At 36.8% G+C, this 27,555-nt stretch overlaps 2 protein-coding genes across 4 annotated transcripts; both read left to right on the top strand.

Moving 5' to 3' along the window:
* The first annotated feature begins 133 nt into the window (after window positions 1–133).
* Window positions 134–3,938, top strand: LOC113284485. Of its 2 annotated transcripts, XM_026533967.1 has the most exons (2): window positions 134–3,296; window positions 3,404–3,938. In XM_026533967.1, the coding sequence occupies exons 1-2, from the start codon at window positions 414–416 to the stop codon at window positions 3,491–3,493; spliced, it is 2,973 nt and encodes a 990-aa protein (XP_026389752.1). In that variant the 5' UTR covers window positions 134–413; the 3' UTR covers window positions 3,494–3,938. The 2 variants fall into 2 exon arrangements, with proteins under 2 accessions (XP_026389752.1, XP_026389751.1); XM_026533966.1 differs by having other exon boundaries at window positions 134–3,938.
* Window positions 3,939–14,425: 10,487 nt separating this feature from the next.
* LOC113284483 (pleiotropic drug resistance protein 1-like) lies at window positions 14,426–21,496 on the top strand. 2 transcript variants are annotated; one of them, XM_026533964.1, is made up of 20 exons: window positions 14,426–15,006; window positions 15,105–15,225; window positions 15,916–16,004; window positions 16,099–16,343; window positions 16,441–16,517; window positions 16,656–16,709; window positions 16,795–16,885; window positions 16,983–17,284; window positions 17,391–17,989; window positions 18,076–18,236; window positions 18,331–18,434; window positions 18,514–18,670; window positions 18,745–18,858; window positions 18,945–19,060; window positions 19,169–19,501; window positions 19,606–19,980; window positions 20,091–20,452; window positions 20,532–20,703; window positions 20,790–21,044; window positions 21,146–21,496. In XM_026533964.1, exons 1-20 carry the CDS (start codon window positions 14,681–14,683, stop codon window positions 21,404–21,406), a joined length of 4,314 nt encoding a protein of 1,437 aa, XP_026389749.1. In that variant the 5' UTR covers window positions 14,426–14,680; the 3' UTR covers window positions 21,407–21,496. The 2 variants fall into 2 exon arrangements, with proteins under 2 accessions (XP_026389749.1, XP_026389750.1); XM_026533965.1 differs by lacking the exons at window positions 14,426–15,006; window positions 15,105–15,225 and adding an exon at window positions 15,572–15,810.
* Window positions 21,497–27,555: the final 6,059 nt, after the last annotated feature.

The following is a 27,555-nucleotide window of genomic DNA, read 5'->3' as shown; positions in this document are numbered from 1 at the left end:
ATAAACCTCGAACGGTACCCTTGCCTACTTGGTCACATCGACTTTGACTTGAATGCAGCTCCTTGGTTGACTAAAGTTTTTTAATGAGCTAGTTACTCCCATGAGAAAGACCAATTAACTACCACCATAAAGACTTCAACTTTACTTCTTCTTCACCAAACATCTCTCAAGATCTGTCTAAAATCACAAGAAAGAGTTGAATCTAATCAGAGACATAGCTTACTGATTCATCAATTGATCAAGAACAAACCCAGTTGTCTAATTTCAGGTTAGTGCGTGTTCTTACATCAATTTCATTAACTGATCTCACACTAAAAAACTTGAGCTCTTTCAATCTATCAAGTTGAACCCTTTTCTTATTTTAGTTCATTTTGTAAGTATTGCATGTGAAACTGATCTTGGGGTTTCCAGCAATGAAGTTGTTGGATTTTTGGATATGGTTAGGGTTCTGCTTGTTGTTCTTTTTCTTCTTTAGCTTTACTAATTCGTTCTCAGACACTTCATTTGGTGCTTCACAATTTGTACCTGAAAATGGGGGTGCTTTAGAATTAGAACCTCAAAATCATATAGAATATAAATATGATAGGCTTGATGAAGTTAGAAAAGAATGTAGGTCTATATTGTCTTCAGCTTCTGAATTAGTACCTGAAAATTATATAAACGATCGAATTAGAAATGGTTTCTCTTTTGTTAATGGCGATTGGGTGCAAGAATCAGATGCCGCGGCGGCGGCACCACTGTTGCCATTTGATGACAGTGACATGCCTAAGAGCAGTTCTAATATCCAATCACCACTTAAGTTGATTTCTTTTTGGGTCACTGATGTCGATTCGGCGCATAGGACTAAGAAATCGGTAGCAATCAGTGGAATGTTGTTTATGGGCATAACTAGGAATAGCTCGTTCGGTTATCAACTATATGGGAGTAACCCTCAGTTTCAAATGTATCCTGGAAATACCCAACTGACAATTTTCTTCCAAGGAGTTTATGTTGAAACCAAGGCAAATGGTGGAGAAATTTCATTGTGTTTGTTAGGGAATGCAGTGTTGCCTTCTCGACAATCCGATTCTTCTGACCCATGGGAATGGGTAAAGGCTACTCCTTTCAATCAGCCACCTCTTCTGCAAGATGATCAAATTTTGCTTGTTCTTCACTACCCGAAGAGTTTCACTTTGAGTAGTAGAGCTATTCGTGGAGAAATGAGAAGTTTAAACCCAGAATCAAACCTTAAGTACTTCGATAAACTTCATATCTCGTCTCAGTTTGGTGCTGCTGCTAATTATGAATTTGGGTCTGAAGCCCTTGTGTCGAATGCTTGTGAGCCATACCCTTATCCAGATAATTCACTTGGAAATGGGATCAATATTTATAAAGGTCCTAGGTTCTGTGAGATTCTGCAGAGGTTTACATCTTCAGATGCATTCAAAGTTGTGCCAAATTGGAAATGCAACAACACCGACGAATACTGTAGCAAGTTGGGTCCGTTTGCGACTGGAAAGGAAATCCAGGCAACTGATGGTGGATTTAACAATGTTAGACTCGTTATGCAGGATGTGAGATGTGAAGCAAAATACGAACACAAGAACTCAAGTTCTGCAAAGGTTTCTACTGTATTTAGAGTAGTTACTCCTTTTGAGAATAAGTTTACAGCTATAGAGAGGACTGGTCTTAGCAATTTGACTCTTCGTGCAGAGGGAATATGGAATTCGTCAAGTGGGAAGTTGTGCATGATTGGGTGCCTTGGACCTGAGGGTAATGATTCTAATATCTGTAATTCTCGAATCTGCTTATACATTCCACTTACATTTTCTATCAGTCACCAAAACATCATTTTTGGTACTATATCCAGCATCAGCAACAGTACAGACTCATATTTCCCTCTACCATTTGAAAGGCAAATGATATCTTCAGAGCTATGGGACCGCTTTGGTACCTCATTTCTGTCGTACAAGTACACAAAAATTGACTCAGCTAGTGCATTTCTGGACAGAAGTGAGCCTTTTGATTTTAGAGCTGTTATCAAGAAGTCATTGTTAAGCTATCCAGCATTAGAGGATGGGATTACGTTTCTCGATAGTCTTTCTCGTTTGTCAGAAGATCTCGACCTCCAGGTATCTGCTTTTGATGATGCTTCAGCAAATTTTCGCCAAACAAGGACTTTTATCCAAGTGGAAATACTATCTCTTGGTCCATGTTTTGGACGTTACTGGTCAAATGTGTCTGGTGTGGATCGAGAAGTTCCATACCATGCAAAAGCTGAATCTACTGAAACGCAGCTCCTTCTGAATGTTTCTGCACAGTTGAGTCTTAGTGGGGAACCTTACCGTAACATATCCATGATGTCTTTGGAGGGTCTATATGACTCACGTGTAGGCAAGATGTATCTAATTGGTTGCAGGGATGTTCGTGCCTCGTGGAAAATATTGTTCGATAGCTCTGATCTCGAAGATGGATTGGATTGCTTGATTGAAGTAAAACTTGAATACCCACCCAAAACAGCTCGGTGGTTAATTAATCCTACTGCAAAGATATCCATATCCAGCCATAGAACCGAAGATGACCCTCTCTATTTCAACCCAGTTAACCTCCAAACTGTTCCAATCTTGTATCGAAGACAGCGAGAAGATATATTATCTCGCCGTGGTGTTGAGGGGATTCTTCGAATTTTGACCCTTTCACTAGCAATCGCTTGTATATTATGTCAGTTGCTAGACATACGAGATAAGGCGGATGTTGTTCCCTTTATGTCGCTTGTCATGCTAGGTGTCCAAGGTCTTGGTTATAGCCTTCCACTGATCACAGGTGCTGAGGCAATATTCAAAAGAATGTCATCTGAAAATGACGAGACTGCGTCTTATGATCTCGAGAAGGGCCAATGGTTCCATATAGTTGATTACACAGTGAAGCTTCTTGTTCTGGTTGCATTCCTTCTTACATTACGGCTCAGTCAGAAAGTGTGGAAATCTCGAATCAGATTACTCACACATACACCTCTAGAACCTGGGAGGGTCCCTAATGATAAACGGGTTTTCTTTGTTAGCTTGGTCATACACACAGCAGGATTCATACTGGTGCTGATTTTTCATGCTGTGAATACTGGCGCAAGACCGGCTCAGTCAGGAAGATTCGTGGATCCAAATGGGAAAACCTATCAGCAACGTGAATGGGAAATTAAGCTAGAGGAGTATGTGGGTCTCGTGCAAGACTTCTTCTTGCTTCCTCAAATTATTGGAAACTTATTATGGCAGATTCACTGTAAACCACTCAGGAAATTATACTATGTCGGAATAACACTGGTGAGACTTCTTCCGCACGTTTATGATTACAAAAGAGCTCCGGTGTTCAATCCTTACTTCTCTGAAGAGTATGAATTTGTTAACCCAAATTTGGATTTCTTCTCAAGATTTGGAGACATTGCAATACCAGTTACTGCAATTGTGCTTGCGGCAGTAGTCTTTATTCAACAAAGATGGACTTATCAAAAAATCGCTGAGGCCGTTAATAGAGGTGGCTTTAAACTCTTACCCACGGGTTCCAGAGTATATGAGAGACTACCGTCCAAGTCATCTGAAGCTGAGCTTGTTTCTGTGGTGAAAGAAACAGTCCCTCTTGCGACAATACGAGAAGATTATGCTGAATGACGGAATATGACAGTTGTTCATTCATAGGCTTGACCATCCAAAATCACACTGTAAGATTTATTTATGTTTTCGCATGTTACGTAGGAAATGTTATACATGAACTTGTTTTTGTTATAGAAAATAGTTACAAGATAATAACATTGTCACCCAATTTCTCAAACTCTCACACGCAACTGATCTAGTGCCTATTCTTTTTAGAAAATGGTCTCTTTTGTTCTGTTTAACGGAAATCGAGTCTGCCAATATCATCAGTCCCTAAATCTAATGTGCTGGCGCAGTTATACTTTTCTTGCTTAATAGTTGTCATTTTCCTAGAAAATATATTCTTCCACTGTTTTTGTATGTACATAATTTGTGCTACAGGTTTCATGGTTTGGTTTCCAGTCATGGGAGTTGTCAGTCCCTTTTGCAAGTTATGTTGCTCGTTTATCAGGTTATGTGTGGGTATAGTTGGTCACTTTTGTGCGTTCTCACCGTGCCTTTGTGATATGGATTATGTAATAATATGACTTGAATTGATTATTCAGGATGCAGTAGTATTGCAGCCAGCAAAGTTCCATATTTGCCTCAGACTATAACCAAAGGGTGTTTAGCTTCCCATGTTCTTTCAATTGTGATTTACAGTTGAATCATTTGAAGGAGCTGGTTAAACGAAATTGTCAAAGTGCTTTTGTAGACTAGTTAAATTCAATGGCAGGAACAAATGCAGTGTCGCAGACATTCTGGGAACAACACTTGCCCTAATGTGCCTTAGAAACATGACAGCATTGTGAATTACAATTTGTGATCCTAATGTGCCTTAAGTTTTAAACTGGCATCTCACCCAGAAAATCTCCACAGCAGCCAAAAGTTGTTTAGATGTTGTGACACAAAAGATTGTTGTATCACTCTCGTGACCCAATTTCTACATTGAAATTATTAGGTACCACCATTCTGACCTTAGATGTGTTCCATGACTAGGGGCGAAGGGTCACATGCCCATTTAACGACCTAAAATTTCCATGGGACATGACCGGCAATACTCTGTGGTTCAGTTAATCAACTTCACCCACAAGTACTCAGCCTTGCATACTTGCATCAAAGTATGCATCTTCCTTAAGTCTTCATCTTCTTTCTCTCTAACTCTTTATGCTCCCATAAGCATAAGAGGTTTGCCATGCATCAAACCAATTGACTATCTCACAAAATCAGCAACACAATCAACACAAAGACATACTGCAATAAACCCATTTTATTGCACTAAAGGAAGATTACATCAAATAGTCCATCACATGGATTAAACATGCCATCCTTGAACTAATGCATAGGCCAACTCTTGGCATATTCTACACTCTTGCATCATCCTTGAGTTTGGGCCAACTCAATTCTGCGGACGTGTATCAATGCCAACATCGCATATTGTATTTTGTCACTTTGGCGTTGCCTTGACTTTCCCTCAATGAAGCTCTATTGTGTCGGCCAATAAGCTTCATTACTTGGCCAATGTTTTTACAGTAGAGCCACCTTTGCGCTTCACTGGCCCTGCAGGGTCATGCCATCTTAGCACTTGACAATCTATGCAGTAACGCGCAACCTTTGCGCATCACTGACTTGGCCGTCTAAGCTGTAACGCGCAATCATTGTGCAACACTAGCATGGCCTGTAATATACCCCCCACCTAATCTGTTCAACATCCTCGTTATACTGGTCTCAATCTTCGTTGCATGCACTTTCAGAACTCTTTCTGAAATTCAATAATCTTTGCTAGCTTTTGCAAAACGCCCTTATCCAACTTCTATGTTTTAGCATCAGTATCACTTAGCTTTACTGCCTTGCCATTGATCCTACTAACTTGAACTTTGTTGTTGCGTTGCGCATACGTTCCAACTCCACTTTAAATCGTATATCAATACCCAAATGCAAATTGGAAATTCCTCTTTCCAATTCCCTGAATTAGGATTGAATTTCACTTGAATCATTTGCGCCTGAGAGTACGCAAGCATTAATGATTCTTCCCAAATAATCACAATGGTCATTGACATTGTCTTTTTCCTTGATTTTACGACTTTAGTTGCACCACGCAACTCGACAGGACTTATACAAGACTTGGCCTAATTCTTCAATCATGTTGCGCCTTCTCCAAACATGCCATGGCTTTAAGGTATGCAAGTTATGATTCGATACTACTCTGGTATGCTCCAAAACCTATAGTCTTTGCTACACTTTGCCAACATCAGAACTTTTACTAGATTTGGCCTCCAAATCATATTGCAAACTTTACCTTCTCGTACTTGCATCATTTGTATGCCAAAGAACCAGCACCTTGTTGTTCTTTGCTTGCACTATCAACACTTTGATTGAAATGCATAACTTCGGTATAGTCATGACTTAGGACTACCCGTGACATCCCACAGTCACTTTAGACAAGGTATCCTCTTCACGCTCCTTTGAAACCAACATGCCTCATTGTATTTTCAAACTGCTACGCTTTAATGTAATGGAAAAACAACATCATGTTCTTCCTAACTATGAGTTACTCTTAACACATATACTTGATGGACTTACATCTTCATTCTTGTTGCGTTACTTCATGTTATCGCTGCCAAATGCTGTTGCACTTCCACATAATTCTCAACAGCAAACATCGACTATGCCACCAACTATATTTGCTTCTTTCACTTTGAACGTCTTCTATTGCATATTTGGCTTAATATGCTATGTAGCATCTTCCACGTGAACTAGCTTTACTTTGAACGAAAGAGACAAGAACTCTCGTCTCAAATACCCTAATTCACTACTACCTTACATAGAGAGACAATTCTCAACACCAAGGTCCACACGACCTAAACTGAAAGTATACTCAAACTTGAGCAAATACTCACACCAACTGATTGAAACTTGTAAGACCTAACAAGTCTTGCATTACTGACTTCATTTTCGCTTCTAAGCAACAAACAAGGAATCAAGACATCACCTACTGTCCCCAATGTGGCAATTCACTGTGCCATGTATTCTTCCAACAATCAACATTCTTATGCAACTCCCATAACGAAGCACAATATAATTGACACTTAGTTGAATACTCCTCAAAATGAGGCTATCATGTTGCTTTAGCTTTCATGAAGATTTCTTCAAGAATGACCGCATACATTCTTATGCATCACCACTACTATCAGTTATTCTAACCGCAACCAAGCTTCTTCAACTGCTACTTTTTTGCTGGCTTGCATGCCACACTTGTTCTCGACGGTTAGGACATGCCAACTAACCCCAAAATTTTGATACAAACTTGTGCACCTTTGCACAATTGAATTGGACTTAACGTAGTGATCCTGAGCATCATCATAGAGCTCGACAAGTCATATTACTCAATGACTTTCGCGGACAATTTTCTTGGACAGTTGCAAACAAGGCCAATAATCCTTGCAAATGCGCCACTCATTGCCTACGTTCCATGAAGCAAGAATGTTACATTCTTCTTCAAACTTGGAACTCATTTTTACAGCCCATGCACATCTGGTTACTCTTGTCTTTCCCCTCCTCCAAAATCAACTTCAGTAGCAACAATTGTTGATTTGCAGTCGACAAGAACATCCTCTTGTGGTTATGAGCAAATGTAGGTCTTTGGACACCCTTGTCCAAGTATATTGATCCCACTCATAAACCAGGTGCAAACACACTCCTTGTGTGCATCTAGCATCAATGAAGAAGTCTTTGCAAACACAAGACCTTGGTGTATCGATTTTTCCCTAAATTGCATTTCTTTCTTTAGCCTTTTCATAAGCTTTATGCTAGACAAGAATTGACCATCCAGTTCTCCTTTTATGGCATCACAATTGCCACAAAAATGTTGGTTCACAACCAGACTTTGCATTATCACCAAGGTATATGCATTCGAGAGAGATAAATTTAATCTTCCATCCAACTGGCTACAATGAGACACCTTTAACTCTACCGCATATATAGGTTCTCAATTCTCTTTGCCACTTCAAATGTCAACAACGTCTTTGAATTCAAGAATTTTCGCAAAATTCCCATTACCTCATGTAATGTACATGGTAATGATATCACTACGAAAGAATGCATTCCAAATGCAAAATATTCGCATGCTTGTGAGAAACATGGACTTAAACATTTGACTTGCACCATAAAAGTCAGCATACTCCTTAGTTTTTTCATGCAATCACTTGAAAGACCAGTTTTCAATGACTCTTGCACGTTCATCTAACACTTTAGGCAAGAATTTTGACACCTTTGACAATAACGTTCATAGCTTGTTTCTACTCAAGCTTCAAAGTTCATTCCAATTGATCTTTCCACACAAGACCAACTTCTTCTAGTCTCCATACTAATGAAACCTAAACAATTCACCACTGAATTTTGACAAACAAATGACACCAACTTGAGTAAAAGAGAGAAAAATGAAGAACAATATTCCCCAACACCGCTCTGATACCTGCTGTGACATGCCCATTTAACGGCCTAAAATTTCCATAGGACATGACCGACAGTACTTTGTGGTCCAGTGAATAAAATTCACCCACAAGTACTCAGCCTTGCATACTTTCATCAAAGTATGCATCTGCCTTCCCTCTTACGGCATTACACAACAGAAGTCTCCATCTTCTTTCTCTCTAACTCTTTATGCTCCCATAAGCATAAGAGGTTTTCCATGCATCAAACCAATTGACAATCTCACAAAATCAGCAACACAATCAACACAAATACATACTGCAACAAACCCATTTTATTGCACTAAAGGAAGATTACATCAAGCAGTCCATGTAAACAAGCCATCACCCTCATGGTGATGCCTTATTCTCTCAAGTATGAGACTACATGTCTACAAACTCTCTCTATGTGAACCTAATGATTTTATAATGTCTCTACACTATTTATACAGTGGTTACAAGGGCCAAAGATCGTGCACACCACTTGCACACACATGGAACAACCATGTGTCTCATAAGGTAGTTCCATAACCGCCAACATTGTTTTTCAACTGCTAACTTTTGTGTTGTCCATCCAATTGATATTGCACTTGTCCCAAACAGTTATGGACACTCTAATAAGGTTATAAACTCATTTCATAACCCTTACAAATTGTTTCCCACCTTTGGCACGCTTGTGAAGCCAATAACCAACTTATAACCGCCACCTGAGCCATATTGCACCATTGTTGCGCATCTCTTAGCTTGGACTTGATCCAATGCACGACCATCTTGGCCTTGCAGCCTTCTTGCTCTATGCCAATGTACGATCAATCATTTTGCTTCAATCATCAAGGCCAACTCCTTGAGCTCATTCTTGTTATTCATGCGTCATATGCTTCACTTAGCCAATTTGCTTGACAATAGAAATGATACTCTTGCATTACTAGCTTGCTTGCACTGTTCAAGCTTTGGTCAGCCTTGAACTAATGCATAGGCCAACTCTTGGCCTATTCTACACTCTTGCATCATCCTTGAGTTTGGGCCAACTCAATTCCGCGGATATGCATCAATACCAACATCGCATGTTGCATCTTGTCACTTTGGCCTTGCCTTTCTCTCAATGAAGATCTATTGTGTCGTCCAATAAGCTTCATTACTTGGCCAATGTTCTTACAGTGTAGCACCACCTTTACGCTTCACTGGCCCTACAGGGTCATGCCATCTTAGCACTTGACAGTGTATGCAGTAACGTGAAACCTTTGTGCATCACCGACTTGGTTGGCTAAGCTGTAACACGCAATCATTGTGCAACACTAGCCTGGCCTGTAATACAAAGCCATCTTGAAGGATCGGCGCGCTAGCCTAGCAAAATTTTAATTACACCCCTGGTAAGACTTTTGCTCCATATAATAAAATTTCTGGCTCCTCCTCTATCCATGACTCATAATTTATTATATGACAAACTGAGTAGGCCATTCACACTAAACCATATCTTGGTTTTAGCGACGCTTCATTTTTAGAGGTGCGCAACGGATATAGACGTTGCAAAGTTAACAACGTTAATATCCGTTGCGCACCAGATTATCCGTTGCACAATTTATTTATTTTTCATTTATTAATATTAACTAGTGGTGCAACGTATGTCAACGTATAAAATCGTTGTACTTTGTATGGTTTTTCTGTAATATAAAACTTTTTATGGGCTTTCAGTAGTTATTTTTTTGTTTATTAATTTTCGGATTTTTATTTACTTATCCTTATTTTACAAACATTACTCTTTTTCTCTCCCTTTTTTATTTTCATCGCAGTCTCGAGAGTGAAGAGAAAAGTTTTTCTTTTCTTCAACAAATCTCGACCATCTTCAATAGATTTTAGGTTTCAACAACAGATCCATCATCTAATCAACACCCATCATCAGGAAATCTCGATTTACAAATCTCATCAAATCAAACCCCATCTTCCATTGATTTTAGGTTTCCCTGAAATCTAAAAATGAAATCATTCAGGTATAAATAGTTTGTGCTTAATTTTGTTTTCTTCTGAAATCATTTGATTTATAGAGTTAGGGTTTTTGATTTTGCTAGTATCTGAAATAGTTAGGGTTTTTTATTTTGACCTAACTAGTATCTGAAATAGTGAGGGTTTTTTATTTTGGTGTTTGTTTTTTAGATGTGAAGTATGTTTTGGTTTTTATGTAGAGTCTGTAGTCATCTGATGCTTTCCAAGCTCAAGCAGAAGATGATTTGTATTACTTTATCTATTCTTCCTTTTTACTCTCCTCTGAAGAACCCTATTTTTGTTTTATTTCATATGTGGTCTTGTATTTAGTCTATAATTTTTGCTGTTTTTATATAATTTTTGCAGACCCATTAAAGTAGGTCAGTAGAGCTAACATTCAAAGTGTCTTACTAAGATGAACTGAACCCACTTTTTAATTTTTGGGAGTTATTCCTTTATGGGTTTTGTTTTTTTTTATTTCAGATGGATTGAAAGACCATAAAATTTGTTCTTAGAAGTTAGCAATGCAACAACTCAAATTTGAGAAATATTTGAGAAATAATAGTACATTGCTTGACGCGACACTGGATTCATATTTGGAGAAAACCATATATGTGACAATAAAATGTTGCTCGTCTTGACACCGGAATCACATTGGAGCAGCAAAATCCGTTTACATTTGAGGAAGATCTTCACTTAAATACGTTTAGTGATGTAATTAAGGAAAAAAAAACTCGAGACTTCTTAATCATGTTTCGTTCCCAAATCATTTGGGTTTAGTTCTTACATAAATTTGTGGTAGTATTTATAGTGGTAGTATTTTCCTTTATATAAATTTGTGAACAACTATAGGAGTAATGGGGTATTAACATCTGACGGTTCTATTCCATTTTTTACCTGGCAACTGCTAATAATGTACCTAGGTGTCTAGCATTATGATTTGGATTGTTGACTAAGATCCCATTATAGAGCTTGATGACCTTCATATGTTCTTCATCATTTAGCATATATCAGCAGAAACAAATATGTAGTTAAAATCGCGTTAGTCTGCTGGTTTGGGTTCATTATGTTGTTTTTGACTTGATTCTTTAAATTGGCACAAGCAAAAGTTGGGTTCATTCTGTTGTTTTCGACTGTGATGATATTGAGATTCCTTCCAAATGATAAATCGGGTCTCCTAGTTAATTTAGAATGGTATATTCAGGTGCAAAAATCTGCCAGAATTATAGCCGGTGGCAACTTTTTTTTGACCAGACTATTTTTCAACGGATATAAATGTAGCAAAATCTTCCGTTGCACAAATCACCTAAAATGAGCAACGCATATAACTGCTACCGAAAATATAAAACGTTGTTAGAAACAAAAATGAGACCCACAAAAGTGTTATTCCGTTGATACTAATTAATATATATGTTGCACAAATAGAAAAATAAGACGTTGCACAACCGATTTTGCAACAGTTATAAACGTTGTACAAATTAATTTGTGCAGCGGATACTATGCGTTGCACATCAATGCGCAACGCCGTTTTACCAGCGGTTATTTCCGTTGCACAAATTATGCACAACTTTTATAAACGCCACAAAATGGTTAGTGGCATGTTGGAATGAAAAATTTCCTTATGACCATAACTTCCCGAAGAGTTGCCATAACAAAAGTTTTGCGAAACCATTCTTTATGACTCAAAAACTTCTCCAAGGCCGAAGACATGCGTCGCGAATTGAATCTACATCGGGATCCCAGATTTTCTTTAATGATCCAAGATGTATCAAGAAATCTGTCACAATGTTATAAATTACACATATGACCCTGTTGTGGCTTAAATTTTGTCACTGAACCTGCAATCTTCAACATGATTGTTAATTTAATTAATATCAAAATTTACTGAACGAAGTTCTGTCTCAGAACCCAAATTTACCTTAATGGACAACTAAACCAAAATAAAATAGAATTAACAATGATTGTTGAGTTCTTAATATTAACTTTCATTGGATGCCTAATTTCTCTTGCATAATACCAAACGTGCACTCATCTTATGCGTTCATTAATCAAGCCAAGCACTCTAGAAGCTTTATAGTTTGTCGGCCTACAAGTTTCTTAATATGTCATTGTCATCCTTTGTCTTTCATATTCTCTCATCAATTCATCAAGCACCCTTACAAGGGTGATGGAAGACTCATTCGTACTAAAAAAGTTTATCAAAATAAGACCAACTTAGGTGTCACTGGGTAGCTGAGACTTGAGAGGTAGTAGCCAAATATCAGCGGCTTAGGGACTTCGTTCTTCTAGTTTCCAATTATTTCTAATTATTTCAAAACATTTTAACATGAGTCCCGTACTGATTTATTCTTTTAGAAAATGGGATTGGTCGTACCTAAAAATGAGATTCAAATAAAAACTAGGATTGGTCGATAGGAATTGAACGTCGGGACAGAACATTGAGACTTGAGAGGTAGTGGCCAAAGATGAGCCAGTTGGAATTTTTTTTCTTCTTGTTTCTAACTATTTCTAATTATTTTAAAACTTTTTAAAATAGGCCCATACTGATTTACTCTTTTAGAAAATGGGATTGGGACCTAAAAATGCGATTCAAATAAAAACTAGGATTAATGGATAGGAATTGAACATCAAAACAGAATGTTGAGACTTGAGAGGCAGTATGGCCGAAGATCAGCTGCTTGGAATTTTTTTCTTCTAATTTTTAATTAATTTTAAAACTTTTTAAAATGGGTCACATACAGATTTAGAAAATGGGATTGGTCAGACCTAAAAATGAGATTCAAATAAAAAGCAGGATTGATCGATAGGAATTGAACGTCAGAACAGAACGTTAGATCTAAAGTGACACTAATCATGACTCTTAACCATTGTTCTAAGCATTTTTTTGTTGTTGATAAAATTAACTTATTTTATATTATAGTAATGTTATATTATAGTTATATCTAATTTAATGTTATTTCATAGACCCACATGTTGAAATATAACAAATCAAAAAAAAAACAAAAAAAAAAAAACCTTTCCTCTTTTCTCTAAGTAAAAAACCTTAACCTCCATTAATCTCTTGCTCAGATTTGGTCCAAAAAAGCAAGATTTCATTTTATTTTTAAGTTTTAATCGAATAAAAGTAGTTTTTTTTTTGTTTTTTTTAATGTCATTTGACATATTTCTTAGCTATTTGGAGCGATTTTTTTCCGTCATTTGGGGCGAGTTTCTCTTCGCTTTGAGGGCGATTTATTCAAACCTTGATCGCTGTTCGTGACTTGCTATTCTCGATTCAAGAACATCGACAATCTAACACGGTATTTCTTAGAATCCATATTCACTCCAAAGGATTTAAGGCATCCGGGTTCGTTTGGAGTTACACAATTTTGGGCAAATAACTCTTTTCTTATAGGAGTATCTCTTATCCAAGAAGAAGAAAACCAAAACAGCTGATGTCCAACCTCTTAGTTTGTTTTTTTGCTCTATCCCATAGTGCAAAAAATAATCCTTCACTCACTCACTCACTCACTCACTCACTCACTCACTCACTCACTCACTGGATTTGAAAGTGAATGAGTTTTAACACTCATTCCACCACGATTTATAAAGAAGATACCAGTCCTACTAAGTGCTGATACCATTTCATCGATCCAACAGTCAGGATCGGTGAGATTTTTTTGTCCTATATGAAACCGTATCAACACTTAGTAGAACTGGTATCCCTTTTATAAATCATACATTGCACAACCCTTGTTCGGAGATGCTTTAAGTAACTCTTTCCGAGTTAAATCACTTGGATACTTTAAGGTACTCTTTCCGAATTAAATTAATCTATATTTGGTCCAGTTACTTGGGGCATGTAATTTAATCAATTTTAAGCGTGATACTTTACCGTAGAAAAAATCAAAACAAAAATGAAACGAGAATACAGAAGAATCAAAATAAAGAAAAAAAATGACACCTACGACTACAAGTACGGTCCATGCCTCGTAGTTGTGTAGAAAATTATTTGATACTTTTCGAAGTATCCGCACGCACGTATTTTTTTGGATGCACGTCGCGCCTCATCATCTGTTGATTTAAACCATTCACCCCAACTGGATTCACCTTCAGGCTTCAGTGAAAACTTGACTTTTGCTCTGATGCTCCAGTCTTGTAAGGGTAACCCAATGATAGAACATGCAAGAGGTGGCTTTACCCCGGAGCTCCCAACTAATTGTTTTGTTGCTTAGCTGAAAACAGTCGCATCTGTATGAGAAATCATGAAAACACGAAATCTGGTAAAACAGAAAAGAAATTTCAGATCGTCAAACAAAGTGTATACAAGATACAGAATACCATTCTTAGTCATGATTCTTCTTGTCCTTCTTGTGTCTATTTATTGACTGATATTTTCATTTTCAACAACAAAACACTAATTTTTATCATCTTCTCAACACTCATGTTTTGTCTCAATCTCATAAAGCTCAACAGTCTATATCTATCTATATATAGATAGATAGATGGAGAGATATCTCTTATGCCTTCCAAAACACTCCCAATCTATAAGAAGCAGAGAAGTTTTGTGAAACAGAGAAGTTTGAGGAGCAACAGAGGAGGAAGAAGGAAACCCAAAGTGGGTTTTGCAGTTTTGGTTGGTGGTTATAAATGGATAATGGTGAAATATATAAAGTAGCAAGTTTAAGAAGGAATTCATCAGTTTGGAGAAACAATTCTGCTGAAGTAATATTCTCAAGATCAACTAGAGATGAAGATGATGAAGAAGCATTAAAATGGGCTGCTTTAGAGAAACTACCAACTTATAATCGTATAAGAAAAGGGATTCTAACTGGACAAGATGGTGCGGAAACTAAAGAAATTGATATTCAGAATCTTGGGTTTCAAGAGAAAAAAAAATTGATAGAGAGATTATTAAGAGTTGCTGAAGAAGATAATGAGAAGTTCTTGTTAAAACTCAAGAATCGAATTGATAGGTAACTAATTACTCATTAAATGTACCCATCTCTCTGTTTTTCTCTGTTTCCTGATGAAGTTTAAACATTTCTTCTGTTTTTCTGATTGTGTGTTACAGAGTAGGACTTGATCTTCCAACAATTGAAGTAAGATATGAAAATCTAAGTATAGGTGCTGAATCTTATGGACAAGGAAGATCTTTACCAACACTACTCAACTGTACTGTCAATGCTGTTGAGGTATGCCTCATGGCAGCCAGATGTCGCTTTTCTTTTTGAATATTTAAATTTTAACCACACTGGGCACCTGTATAAACCCATTGTGAAGTTCTTTCTCTTTATGGTCTTTCTAACCTTATTTCTCTGCTCTCTCTCTTAAAAAATCTCCATTATTTTTTTTTTGTATTTCTCATATGTTCTTCCAGTAATTCAAAATGTAACCATGGGGATTTCTAAGTTCTGGATTTGAATAAAATCTAAAGATTTTCATAAAACCCAATCAATTTAGATAGATTACTACAGCCCACATCATCAAGTTAGGGGATTTCGTTCTGGATTTTGAATAACATCTAAAAGTATTGATTTTTATATTTGGTGATCTGAGAATTTATTGTGAATTTTGGGTTTAAGAAGTTTGGGTTTTGAGGATTTCAGTAGTAATAGTAGTATATATGTAGAATGTCTATGACATGGATTGTAGTGATCCATCAAGATTGATTAGGTTTTGTTGATTATTCTCTGTATTTCTCTAAATCCTGATGAAATCTCAAGGCATAAATCTTCCGTGTTGACGGCGGCAGTGTGATTCAGTTCTGAATTTCTACTGTAAATTTCAATTTTTTGCTGTCAATTTTTTTCGTTTGTGTAAATAGCAAGGTTGCATTTGGATTCCTATTCCATATTTGAAGAATTGATTGTGTTCATTTGCAGGGATGTTTGAGTTTCCTCCGTTTTCTTCCAAATAGAAAGAAACCATTTTCAATTCTTAATGATGTTAGTGGAATCATCAAACCTAACAGGTAGATTATCCATGCTTTTGCTTCTATTCAAATCATTTTCAAAAAAATAAAAATTCTTTGTTCTGATTTTGTTGGTTCGGATTTTTTTTTATAGGATGACACTGCTTTTAGGGCCACCAAGTTCTGGAAAGACTACTATGCTCTTGGCTTTGGCTGGAAAGCTTGATAAAGATCTTAAGGTGTCAGGTAGAGTAAGTTATAATGGGCATGGAATGCATGAATTTGTTCCACAAAGAACATCTGCATATATCAGTCAATATGATCTTCATATTGGTGAAATGACTGTCAGAGAAACCTTGGCTTTCTCGGCTAGATGTCAAGGTGCGGGAACTGGTTATGGTAAGTAAAGCTGAATTGTGTTTTGTTGTGTCCATTGATGCATGATTGACGCAGTTTTTAGCGAATCCGGACATAATTGATTTTGGGAAATGAACAGATATGTTGGCAGAGCTTGCAAGAAGGGAAAAGGCTGAAAACATCAAGCCTGATCCAGATATTGATGTCTACATGAAGGTATAGAGATATTTTTCCTTTCAAAACTATCTTAAAAAAGTTGTGTAGTTGATGAAATGCATCCGATCAAGCGAAAAATCAGTTTTTAGATTCATGGATTTTTGCTGTAAGCTCGATTTTATCCAATGATTTTTATAGGCAGCAGCAATACATGGTCAAGAAGCTAGTGTAGTCACAGACTACGTTTTAAAGGTACATCATCATATCGCTTCAACATCATTTAAGTTTACAAAGATTGATGAGTTTAGCTACTAACACGTTTTGCCTTAAAATTTAGATTCTGGGGTTGGATATTTGCGCTGATACTCTGGTGGGTGATGAAATGTTGAGAGGTATCTCTGGTGGACAAAAGAAACGTGTAACAACAGGTAGATGAACTATTACCCCCTAGTCTTATATCAACAGTAAGATGTAGCTAGTTTTCGTGAATGAAAGCGAAGCTGAAATTTTATTCTAACTTGATAGGGGAAATGTTGGTCGGGCCGGCAAGGGTGTTGTTCATGGATGAGATATCTACAGGTCTAGACAGTTCGACTACGTTTCAAATAGTGAATTCACTTAGACAGACAGTCCATATTATGAATAGTACCGCTGTAATATCTCTTCTGCAACCGGCACCAGAAACTTACAATCTCTTCGACGACATTATTCTCCTCTCTGATGGAAAAATCGTTTATCAAGGTCCGCGTGAACATGTGCTTGAATTTTTTGAGTCTGTGGGATTCAGATGTCCGGAAAGGAAAGGAGTTGCAGATTTCTTGCAAGAAGTGAATTTCTTCTCCATCTATCTTTCATTTGTCTATTTGCTTAAATATTGCATGTTGAACCCTTATTGTCCACCCTCCTAAAGTTTTCGGTTCCATTGCGTTATAGGTAACATCAAAGAAAGACCAGCAACAATATTGGGCTCGTAAACACGAGCGGTACTCTTTCATCACAGTTAATGATTTCACACAAGCTTTTCAGTCATTCCATGTTGGTCGAAAATTAAGAGAAGAACTTATGACTCCTTTCAACAAAACGAAAAGCCACCCAGCTGCTTTAACCATTACGCAATACGGAGTTAGCAAAACTGAACTTCTAAAAGCTTGTGCATCAAGAGAATACTTGTTAATGAAAAGGAATTCCTTCGTTTATATTTTCAAGTTGTTCCAGCTTATATTTATTGCGTTTGTTACAATGACACTCTTTCTGCGTACTAAATTGAAACGAGATGATGTCGTCGACGGTGGGATATATGTGGGAGCTTTGTTTTTTGCTCTTGTGATGATTACGTTTAACGGATTTTCAGAGCTTGCCATGACTGTGGTGAAGCTTCCCGTGTTTTACAAGCAAAGAGATCTGCTTTTTTATCCTGCATGGGCATATTCTCTTCCTACATGGATCCTCAAAATTCCTATCACATTCGTAGAAGTTGGTGTCTGGGTATTCATGACTTACTACGTCATTGGATTTGATCCAAATATCGAAAGGTATTAGATTTGTACAATGAGCATCCGACATGTATTCCGCATTTTACAATTTGTGAAAATATAAAATCCAAATTTTCTTTATGCAGGTTGCTTAGACAGTTCTTTCTACTCCTATTTGTAAACCAGATGGCTGCAGGACTTTTCCGGTCAGCAGCAGCAGTAGGAAGAAATATGATAGTTGCAAACACTATTGGCTCTTTCGTGTTACTTATTGTATTGGCCCTTGGGGGATTCATTTTATCTCGAGGTAATCACTCTAAATCTAATTAAATACTTTCAATTTCTTTAGCTTTCTTTCTTGTTGCTGTCAAATTATGGATGTTTGTCTTTCCATGCGACAGATAATGTGAAAAGCTGGTGGATCTGGGGATACTGGATGTCTCCCTTAATGTATGGGACAAATGCAGTACTGGTAAACGAGTTTTATGGGGATCAATGGAAAAAAGTAAGCATTAAAGTTTCAAATATTTTCTGTGGGAAGAAATTTTTCCACCTGAATTTTATAACTGATCATTGTTTTGTAGGTTCTTCCGGGTACCAATGAGACGCTAGGAGAGGCGGTTATCAAATCTCGTGGATTCTACGCAGATCCATCTTGGTATTGGATTGGAGTTGGGGCGTTGCTTGGATATGTCATCCTATTCAACTTGGTTTTCACTTTGGCTCTTACTTATCTTAATCGTGAGTATCTTTTGAGTCTTTTAAAAGTTGCAACTGAGGTAATATTTTTTAATTGTACAATCAAATTAATGCAGCATCTAAAAACTCCCGAACAATCATAGATGATGATTCATCATCTAATAAAACTGGAGAAGAGATGGAGTTAACCTCCAGTAGAAAGAGCTCCAGTACTAGTCGTAATTCTGGAGGTGATTATGATGCAACAATTTTCTTTTTGCTTACTTCATCTATGGTTTAATGTTGTGAACTTAAGTTTAAGTAAATATAACTACAGAAAGGATGATCCCAACTAATGAGGTCGACGGAAACAAAAAACGTGGAATGGTTCTTCCATTTCAACCTCTTTCTATCACTTTTGATGAAATTAAGTATTCTGTCGACATGCCACTGGTAAGTACAACATTCATAAAGTTATACATTAGTTTTATTATGAAATGAAGTGACTATTGATCTCGACTCAAACATTTGAAGCTTAGAAAGTTTTATTGTGTTTACCAGGAGATGAAAACTGAAGGAGTCACTGAAGATCGACTGGAGCTTCTAAAAGGTATTAGTGGAGCTTTTAGGCCGGGAGTCCTTACAGCTTTAATGGGTGTTAGTGGTGCGGGTAAGACTACTCTTATGGATGTTTTGGCGGGAAGAAAAACTGGTGGACATATCGATGGAAACATCATGATATCTGGTTACCCAAAAAAGCAAGAGACATTTGCTCGCATATCAGGATACTGCGAGCAGAACGACATACATTCTCCACACGTCACAATCTATGAGTCCGTTCTCTATTCTGCTTGGCTTCGGTTACCTGAGGAAGTAAAACCTGAAACAAGAAAGGTTCGTAGTGTGATATTTAAATTACTACTGACCATATTAAGTAAAAGTTGTTGATAATAAATTTGATAAACATGAAGAAATATAATTGTTATCATTGATTACAGATGTTCATTGAGGAGGTTATGGAGCTTGTCGAGCTGTCCTCACTACGGGGAGCCCTAGTTGGGCTGCCTGGTGTGAACGGTTTATCAACTGAGCAGAGAAAACGATTAACCATCGCTGTCGAGTTAGTTGCGAACCCGTCCATTATATTTATGGATGAGCCAACATCTGGTCTAGATGCAAGGGCAGCAGCTATTGTGATGAGAGCAGTGAGGAATACTGTGGACACAGGAAGAACTGTTGTATGTACCATCCATCAGCCTAGCATTGACATATTTGAGTCATTCGACGAGCTATTCCTAATGAAGAGAGGAGGACAGGAAATTTATGTTGGACCACTGGGGCGCCATTCTTGCCATTTAATCAGCTATTTTGAGGTGAAACCTTAAGACTTTTCTTTAAAAAAAATTTACACTGGAATATTCTAGTTTCTAGCTTTTTATCTACTAAATACACTATTGACAAATAAAGTTTGGATTCAATTCAGGGAATTGAAAGAGTAAGTAAAATCAAAGATTGTTATAATCCGGCAACGTGGATGTTGGAGGTGACTTCTGCTGGACAAGAAGCTGGTCTAGGGGTTGACTTCACTGATATATACAAAAGCTCAGAGCTATACAAGAGAAACAAAGATCTCATCAAAGAACTAAGTGTCGCACCTCCTGGTACCAAGGACTTGTACTTCCCGACCATGTACTCGAGATCATTCTTTACTCAATGCATGGCTTGCCTATGGAAACAATATTGGTCATACTGGCGAAATCCTCCATACACGGCATTGAGATTTTACTTTACAATATTTATAGCACTGATGTTTGGTACAATTTTCTGGGATCTTGGTACTAAGACGTAAGTACATACTATTTTTTACAGCTTTATTCTCATGATACAATCTCTTTAATGTCCTCAATTGTTTCTAAAATTGCAGGTCACAAAGACAAGACCTGTTTAATGCTATGGGTTCTATGTATCTTGCTGTTCTCTTTCTCGGAATTCAAAATGCCTCTTCAGTGCAACCAGTTGTTGCTGTGGAGCGAACAGTCTTTTACAGAGAAAGAGCTGCTGGAATGTATTCTGCCTTGCCGTATGCCTTCGGACAGGTAATTTGTTATATTTTTTAATGATATTTTTGATGTATGGAACTGAGTATATTTGTTCTGGTGGTCATTAGAATCTTCTCTTGCAGGTAATAATTGAGATTCCCTATATCTTCATTCAGTCGATAGTCTACGGAGTTATAGTATATGCCATGATCGGATTTGAATGGACAGTCGCAAAGTTCTTCTGGTATCTCTTCTATATGTTCTTCACGCTCTGTTACTATACGTTCTATGGAATGCTGACCGTGGCAGTAACACCAAACGAAACCATTGCTGCCATTATTAGTGCTACTTTTTACGGTTTATGGAATCTCTTTGCAGGATTTGTAGTCCCACGAACGGTAAGTTACATTAATAGACAAGGATCTGGATTTTTTTAAAATTACAAAGTCTATTATTTTCATCTTATTCTCTAATGTTTTTCTTTTGTGACTGATTACAGAAGATTCCAATTTGGTGGAGGTGGTACTACTGGGCATGCCCTGTTGCATGGACCTTATATGGATTGGCCGTCTCACAGTTTGGGGACATACAAACTTCCATGGTTGATACAGGCATGACAGTAGAATTTTTCATGAAGGATTATTTTGGGTTCGACCGTGACTTCCATCCAGTGGTAGCAGTTGTTATTGTTGGCATTACCATAATTTTTGCTTTCATTTTTTCCGCTGCCATTAAAACTCTTAACTTCCAGAGTAGATAATTGATGAGTCCTCAATTTGGCCTAAGGGTTTAAGGATGTAATACACGAGGCTTCCAAGCATTAAAATTTTATGTATATATTCAATAAACATATCCCTACTTACTATTTATCTTTGATAAATCATTGCTTGGACAATTTTCAAATGATCCACAAAATTAATTCTTGAACAATAAATTGTTTCGAACTAATATAGTTGATGACCTTTGAACATCCGATGTTGAATCATATTTCAAGATGTTTATCAAGAAAAGCTTGACTCAAAATATCTTCTTTGCAATAAATCTACTAGAAGTCATACGACATAGTCTTATTAAGATAAAATGGTCGAGAAGTGACTAAAATAAAATGGTTCAGTCTTCACATACCTTGTTGATGAAGTTCTCCAAATGTCTTCGTCGATCTTTACTCAACTACCAAATTTTAAACCTAGTTCGAGATTTGACTTAGTATACTAGAAATCAATATATAGTTTTGTTCATCTAACATTGACAACAAACTTGAGATAGCAAAACTTGTGGGTTTAATCGAGCAGTGCTCTATCAATATCTACTCTAGCTAAGATGGATTTTGTAGTTACCTAAAATCAGTGAGAGTCTAAAAGTGAAATTCTAGGGCTTTTGAAAGTGAGTTACAGGAGGTTGAGCATGGATAGTTTTCGCCTAAACCATGCACAATAGGCGTTCAAAGGGTGCTTCAGTCACAAGAGAGATTAGGGAAATGGAGCAAGATGAAGAGAGGGATTTGAGAATTCTAGGGTTTCAAGAAGGATTGCTATGAGAGTTTATGAAAAAGTTGTGTGTTAGCTTGGAGAAATAAATGACGTATTTATAGCTGGATTTTCTAATCTCGGGTCGGTGAAGAAAAGGATCACTTGTCGTACGAATCACTTTTTCCGTCTCTTCGAGAATAGATAAAGATAAACTAGGTTGAATTTATCTCTTTATTCCACCGCCTTTACTCTCTTTTCTGGTGAAAAATATGCCTGGTATTTCTCACACATGTCGTATACCGCTAGACCAAAACCCTATTTGATATACCCCTATTTGTATGAAGCTGAGTCAGCCTTTTTGATGATGTGTTGAGAGAGAAATATTCTCTATAGTCGAGTTGGAAAAGATAAAGAGATATTCGCTGATATATGAGAATGACTAGGATGAGTCACGTAAAAAGGCATGAAATGCCTCAGAAATCGTGTGTAGAGTGTGAGAAGAGCTGAGATTATGCTCCACCTCTTTGCGGCCGGTCGCATAAGTCACGTGGAGGATGTATCATTTCTCGTGGGTCCCTTTTTTGAGCACGAGGAGATAAAAGAACCTTATCCACGTTTTTGGATAGACATGTACAGTTCATGCCCAATCTACTAGTCGTGAGTGTGTTTGAGGCGCTGAGAAAGAGGCCTGAGCCCTTGATGAGGCTTGTGCCTGAGTCTTATACTTGTATAAGATCCTTCAGAAAAGTAGGTTCATCACGGATTAGCATGAGGTCGTCCGAGGTTTGGCTCCCGCAATTGAGGTCGTCTAAGGATTGGCTCATGCGATTAAGTCTCGCCTCCGAAGTCATATAGGACATGTTTGAAAAAGGGAGGCTTGCATACCTGATAACGTCTCTGCGGAACCTTGGTTCACTTTTCTTTGACCAGCGTATCTTGCACAGATGTGCTAGGAGTCAATTTTTCTGCCAACATGACCAGTGTACGTATTTCGAAAGGATGTTCTAGGACTCTGTCTAAAGGGCCCAGAAGCAGAATAACCAGCGCGTATTTCGCGGGGATGTCCTAGGAATTATCTAGAAGCCTCATTAAGTTGAGTCAGTGCCTAGAGTAGATGTGACCATTGTATCTCATTATGATGTACTAGGAATCAATTTTTGATCTCAAATAGGTTGTGTAAGTTGTTCTTAGGAGACACGTATGTCTCTGCTCTGAGTCATAAATCCGCTAGAGACGTTTTTACGCATCTTAAGAGCCTTCATGACCATCAGCATCTCATCGAGGATGTATGCTAGGAATCATGACATTACAACCAGCTGAGTCTCGAGAGGACATGCTGAAATCTTGGTTTTTCTGGTTCATTAGTCCACCGGGGAAGTTTGACGCTCTACAGAACCTACGAGACGAGCAGTATCTCGTCGAGGATGTGCACGAGGATTCAAGGCTTCACGACCATCAGTGTCTCACAAAGATGTATATTAGAAATTATGGTTGTGGGCTCCTTGAATATGAAGGGCTGAGTGAGCCTGAGTCTCTCTCGTGAGAGTTGATTTTTTTCTTATGGGATTGAGCTTGTCTTTTGGCGATATGGATTGAACTCGCCTTCAGATATCCCTTTTATGTCCAATTCTCATTTTAGCTTTGTTGAACCTTGAAGACAACTATTGGCTCAAAATAATGACTCACCCCTAGTTCCGGAATTACCATTTTTGCGTTTAGTCTTAAAATGACACCTTTTCCCCTTATCCAAATTTTACCATCTACAGAGTCTAACTTTATTCCTTCTACTTTCTCCGCTGTCGATTATTGTAGACTAATGGGTTCTTGTACGTCCACCGGAATCCATATCTGTCTTGTTTCACCTTTTCATCTTCTTACTTCATTTCTACACGAGTACTTGATTATTTCAATAATGTTTGTGTTGGTTTGATCTTTGACTGAAGAAGATTATATCTTATTAAAAGGAAGATTATTTTATTCTACTTTATCTCTGATCTAAAAATTGATTATGAAGATCAATAAGTATGTTGGTTACTGAAACAAATATAGTCCTTTGTTGTTTCGAGTTAGGATCCAAAGAAGTTGAGAGCTGAAGTCTTCACAAAAGGTGAAGAAACTCAAGATAATGGACTCTGTCTTGGGTTCACATGCATAGAGCAGATTGGTGTTCTGGATACTGAAAAAACTGCGTAACTATGAGTAGTTTACTTGGTCTTAACTACACGAAGTTGCAGTAGTCAATTTGTATACCGGTTTAATTCTGTGAATATTTAAAACTGTACTAGCATCGATGTTTTTCTGCCATGCAGATATCTTGTATGTTGTATAATTTACTTTACTTCTTGGCGATTAAGTTAGTTGTAATGAACTAATTGTCCAAATTGCATTAGTATGCTACGATAGTTGTAAATTATAGTTCCATGTTCATTTTCATCTGTTTTTAGTTTTTGGAAACTTATATACTTGTAGTAGATACAGTTTTTGAATGTAACTTCTACACGATTTTAATGGAGTACAATTGTTTTCACACTTCTTGCATATATGCTTCCTCTGTCCCACAATAGGTGATCTAGTTCAAATTTACGAATTATTAAAGAAAGGAGGAGGGAGGATTATTTTTAAGTATTTTTTATAATTATACCCTTATGGATAATAATTGGTAAAATTTAGAAATGATTTATTTCTCAATACCATGGATATTCGTAAATTTTATACCATTGAAAAGCATTTTAAAAAACTAACATAACGAATATAAACATGTATAGCTATCAAACTATACATATTTATTATACTAACAATAATTAATTAAAAATGAAGTTTAGAAATATCCGCTTTTCTAACTATATATAGGTCAGTTATTAGTATGATATAATTTTTAAATAAATAAATCATCTACTGAGGGACGGAGGAAGTAGAGAATGGAGGTAGTAGAAAATAGATGTTCCTGATATCCCCAATTAGGGGACAACAAAATTTATAAAAAAGATTTCTAATTTATTGCAAGTTTGTTACATTAATATTGTATAAGTGAAAAAATGGTAACACATTTTTAGTGTGACTCAGATCAATTTGAACATAATTGTGTAGCAACAGAAAAATGACAATATATTATCACATACAAGTGTGACATTAAATAAGAAGTTACACATATTTGAGGATGACCATAATGGGGAATTTACTTCAATTGTACCCGATTTCATTGAAGATATGAGAGTATTAGAGTCTATTGAAGACCGGAATGCGTCAAACGAAGGAACAGTGATTGGGTATATGCAAGAGGGAAGAAGACTTCTGCTAATAAAAGGGATAAAGGTGATATTTCTGATCTACAAAGATCCCTTTGCAAGAATCCTTTCAATATTTTACGTGAAATCCCTGATTCTGCGAACAATGAGTTGATTAAGTCTCCAAAGCCTATTGATTGTTTGGCTGGTAATGGTTTACAAGACGAATCTATGGATGTTGGCAGTAGGGAGGAAGTACCCTTTGTAGGAAAAAATTATTGTAATGAGGGAAAGATGATAGTCAATATGTGGGGTGATGAAAGTGATGATTCAACAGATGAGGAGTTTGAGTATTCGAAGCTCAAAGCTCGCAGAAGAACCGAAAGGAAGCCGTAGAGATTAAAATAGAATGGTAAAAATAGCGAAGAAAATTTAGGAAGAGGTAAAAGAACCCAAATTAGAAGGCCTTAGGGTTTTTCCAGTTGCCTTGTGTGTTTTGGGGTTGTGTTATTTTGGGGTTGTGTTACTTGTGTATTATACTCGATTTTGCTAAAAGCCGTGTGTGTTAGGAATTAGGGTTGACTTTAGTCTTCTCTTTGTAAAGACTATGTGCACCTCGTTTTAACCGGGCTGCACATTCTATACATGGATAATGGCTGATTTCTAAACTGCGGTTGTTTTTTTTTGCAAAAATATTATATTGTCATTCGAAGTATATTCTCATTCCTCTATTAAAACCTTAAATGTTTCTTTACTAAACTCCGATCACGCGGATCACCAAAAATGATAGACTTTGTTCTTTACTTTTGTCCTTTTAAGATGAGACATGCGAGATTCAAAATCCGATAAAGTTATGAGAAATGATAAGGAAGAAAAATAGCGAAAGAAGTAATTAAATCTTCATGATTTTTTATTATTCAAACCAAGCATAATTCAAACAGTATCTTTTTCTGAAGATTCTTATTTGTAATCAATATAACCATTTGAATTGCATCATCCCTTGTTTACCGAAGAAAATAAGTCAATTGATTATTATTTTTATCAAGGTAGTTTGGATTTGTACTTGATGATATTATACTTGGAAGATGAACAGATGGTAATTCTGTAAGAGTAGGGTGGTAGAGGTATTCATCATTAAGTAATAATTAGTAGAGAAGGAAATCAGGGTTTTTAAAGGTAGCGACGTGGATCGATCAAAAAAACTTTGTTTAACCTCTCTTTAAACAATATAAAAGAAAAAAAAATGTAGCTCTGATGCAGTCATCTAATGTCATATCTAGTAGTATCTACGTCACCAAGTAGTTATATTTCCGTTTGTAGAACCGTATCGTTATTATCTTGTCAAAGTTGTAACTGTCTATTTTCTTGTAACCGTGTAACTGTCGCAAACTTATCCTATTTAGATTATTAATCTTAATGAGAATGATATGTTGAATGTTATTGAATTGCACTGCTATGTAAAAGGAGTTTTGCGTTGGTTTCCTTGAATTAACCAATTGGGAGGTAGGGATTTCCTCGAACAAATCTCATTATCATACTTTTATTATTATTTTCGGAAGTTTTGTTCCATTGTTGATTCATCCATTAAAGTGGTCATAACAATTTGGTATGCAGAGCCAGGCTATGGATTCAAAGGAAGAAATAAATAAATCATCAAAAGAACAAAACTCTCTAGCGTTGGAGACTATTGAACTAGGTCAAAATGCAATTCTGAATAGGTTAAAATATATGTGTGGACACTTCAAAATCATTTTAGATCATCTTTTGGAATTTTTTTTTAAAGAAAATGTTGAAACCTCTTAAAATTCAAGATACACAAGAGGTGTTCGATTAAATAATGGAAAGGGATTTCAACATGTTTCTTCATTTGATTATCAAAAACCCCGAGTGAAACTAGATTTTCCTCACTCTGTTAAAAAACATAAATCATCAGAAGAACAAAACTCACCATCGCTGGAGACTATTGAACTAGGTCAAAATGCAATTCTGAATAGGTTAAATGATTTGTGTGGACACTTCAAAACCATTTCAGATCATCTTTTGGAAAAATATTTTAAAGAAAATGTTGAAACCTCTTAAAATCCAAGATACATAAGAGGTGTTGGATTAAATAATGGAAAGGGATTTCAGAAGGTTTCTTCATTTGATTATCAAAAACCCCGAGTGAAACTAAATTTTCCTCACTTTGTTATTGGAGAAGACCCGGTTATATATAT

This window comes from Papaver somniferum, chromosome 5 (assembly GCF_003573695.1).
Source record: "Papaver somniferum cultivar HN1 chromosome 5, ASM357369v1, whole genome shotgun sequence".
NCBI classification, from domain to species: domain Eukaryota; kingdom Viridiplantae; phylum Streptophyta; class Magnoliopsida; order Ranunculales; family Papaveraceae; genus Papaver; species Papaver somniferum.
The sequence above is the reverse complement of the archived record's forward strand: the minus strand, read 5'-3'. Positions and strand labels throughout refer to the sequence as shown.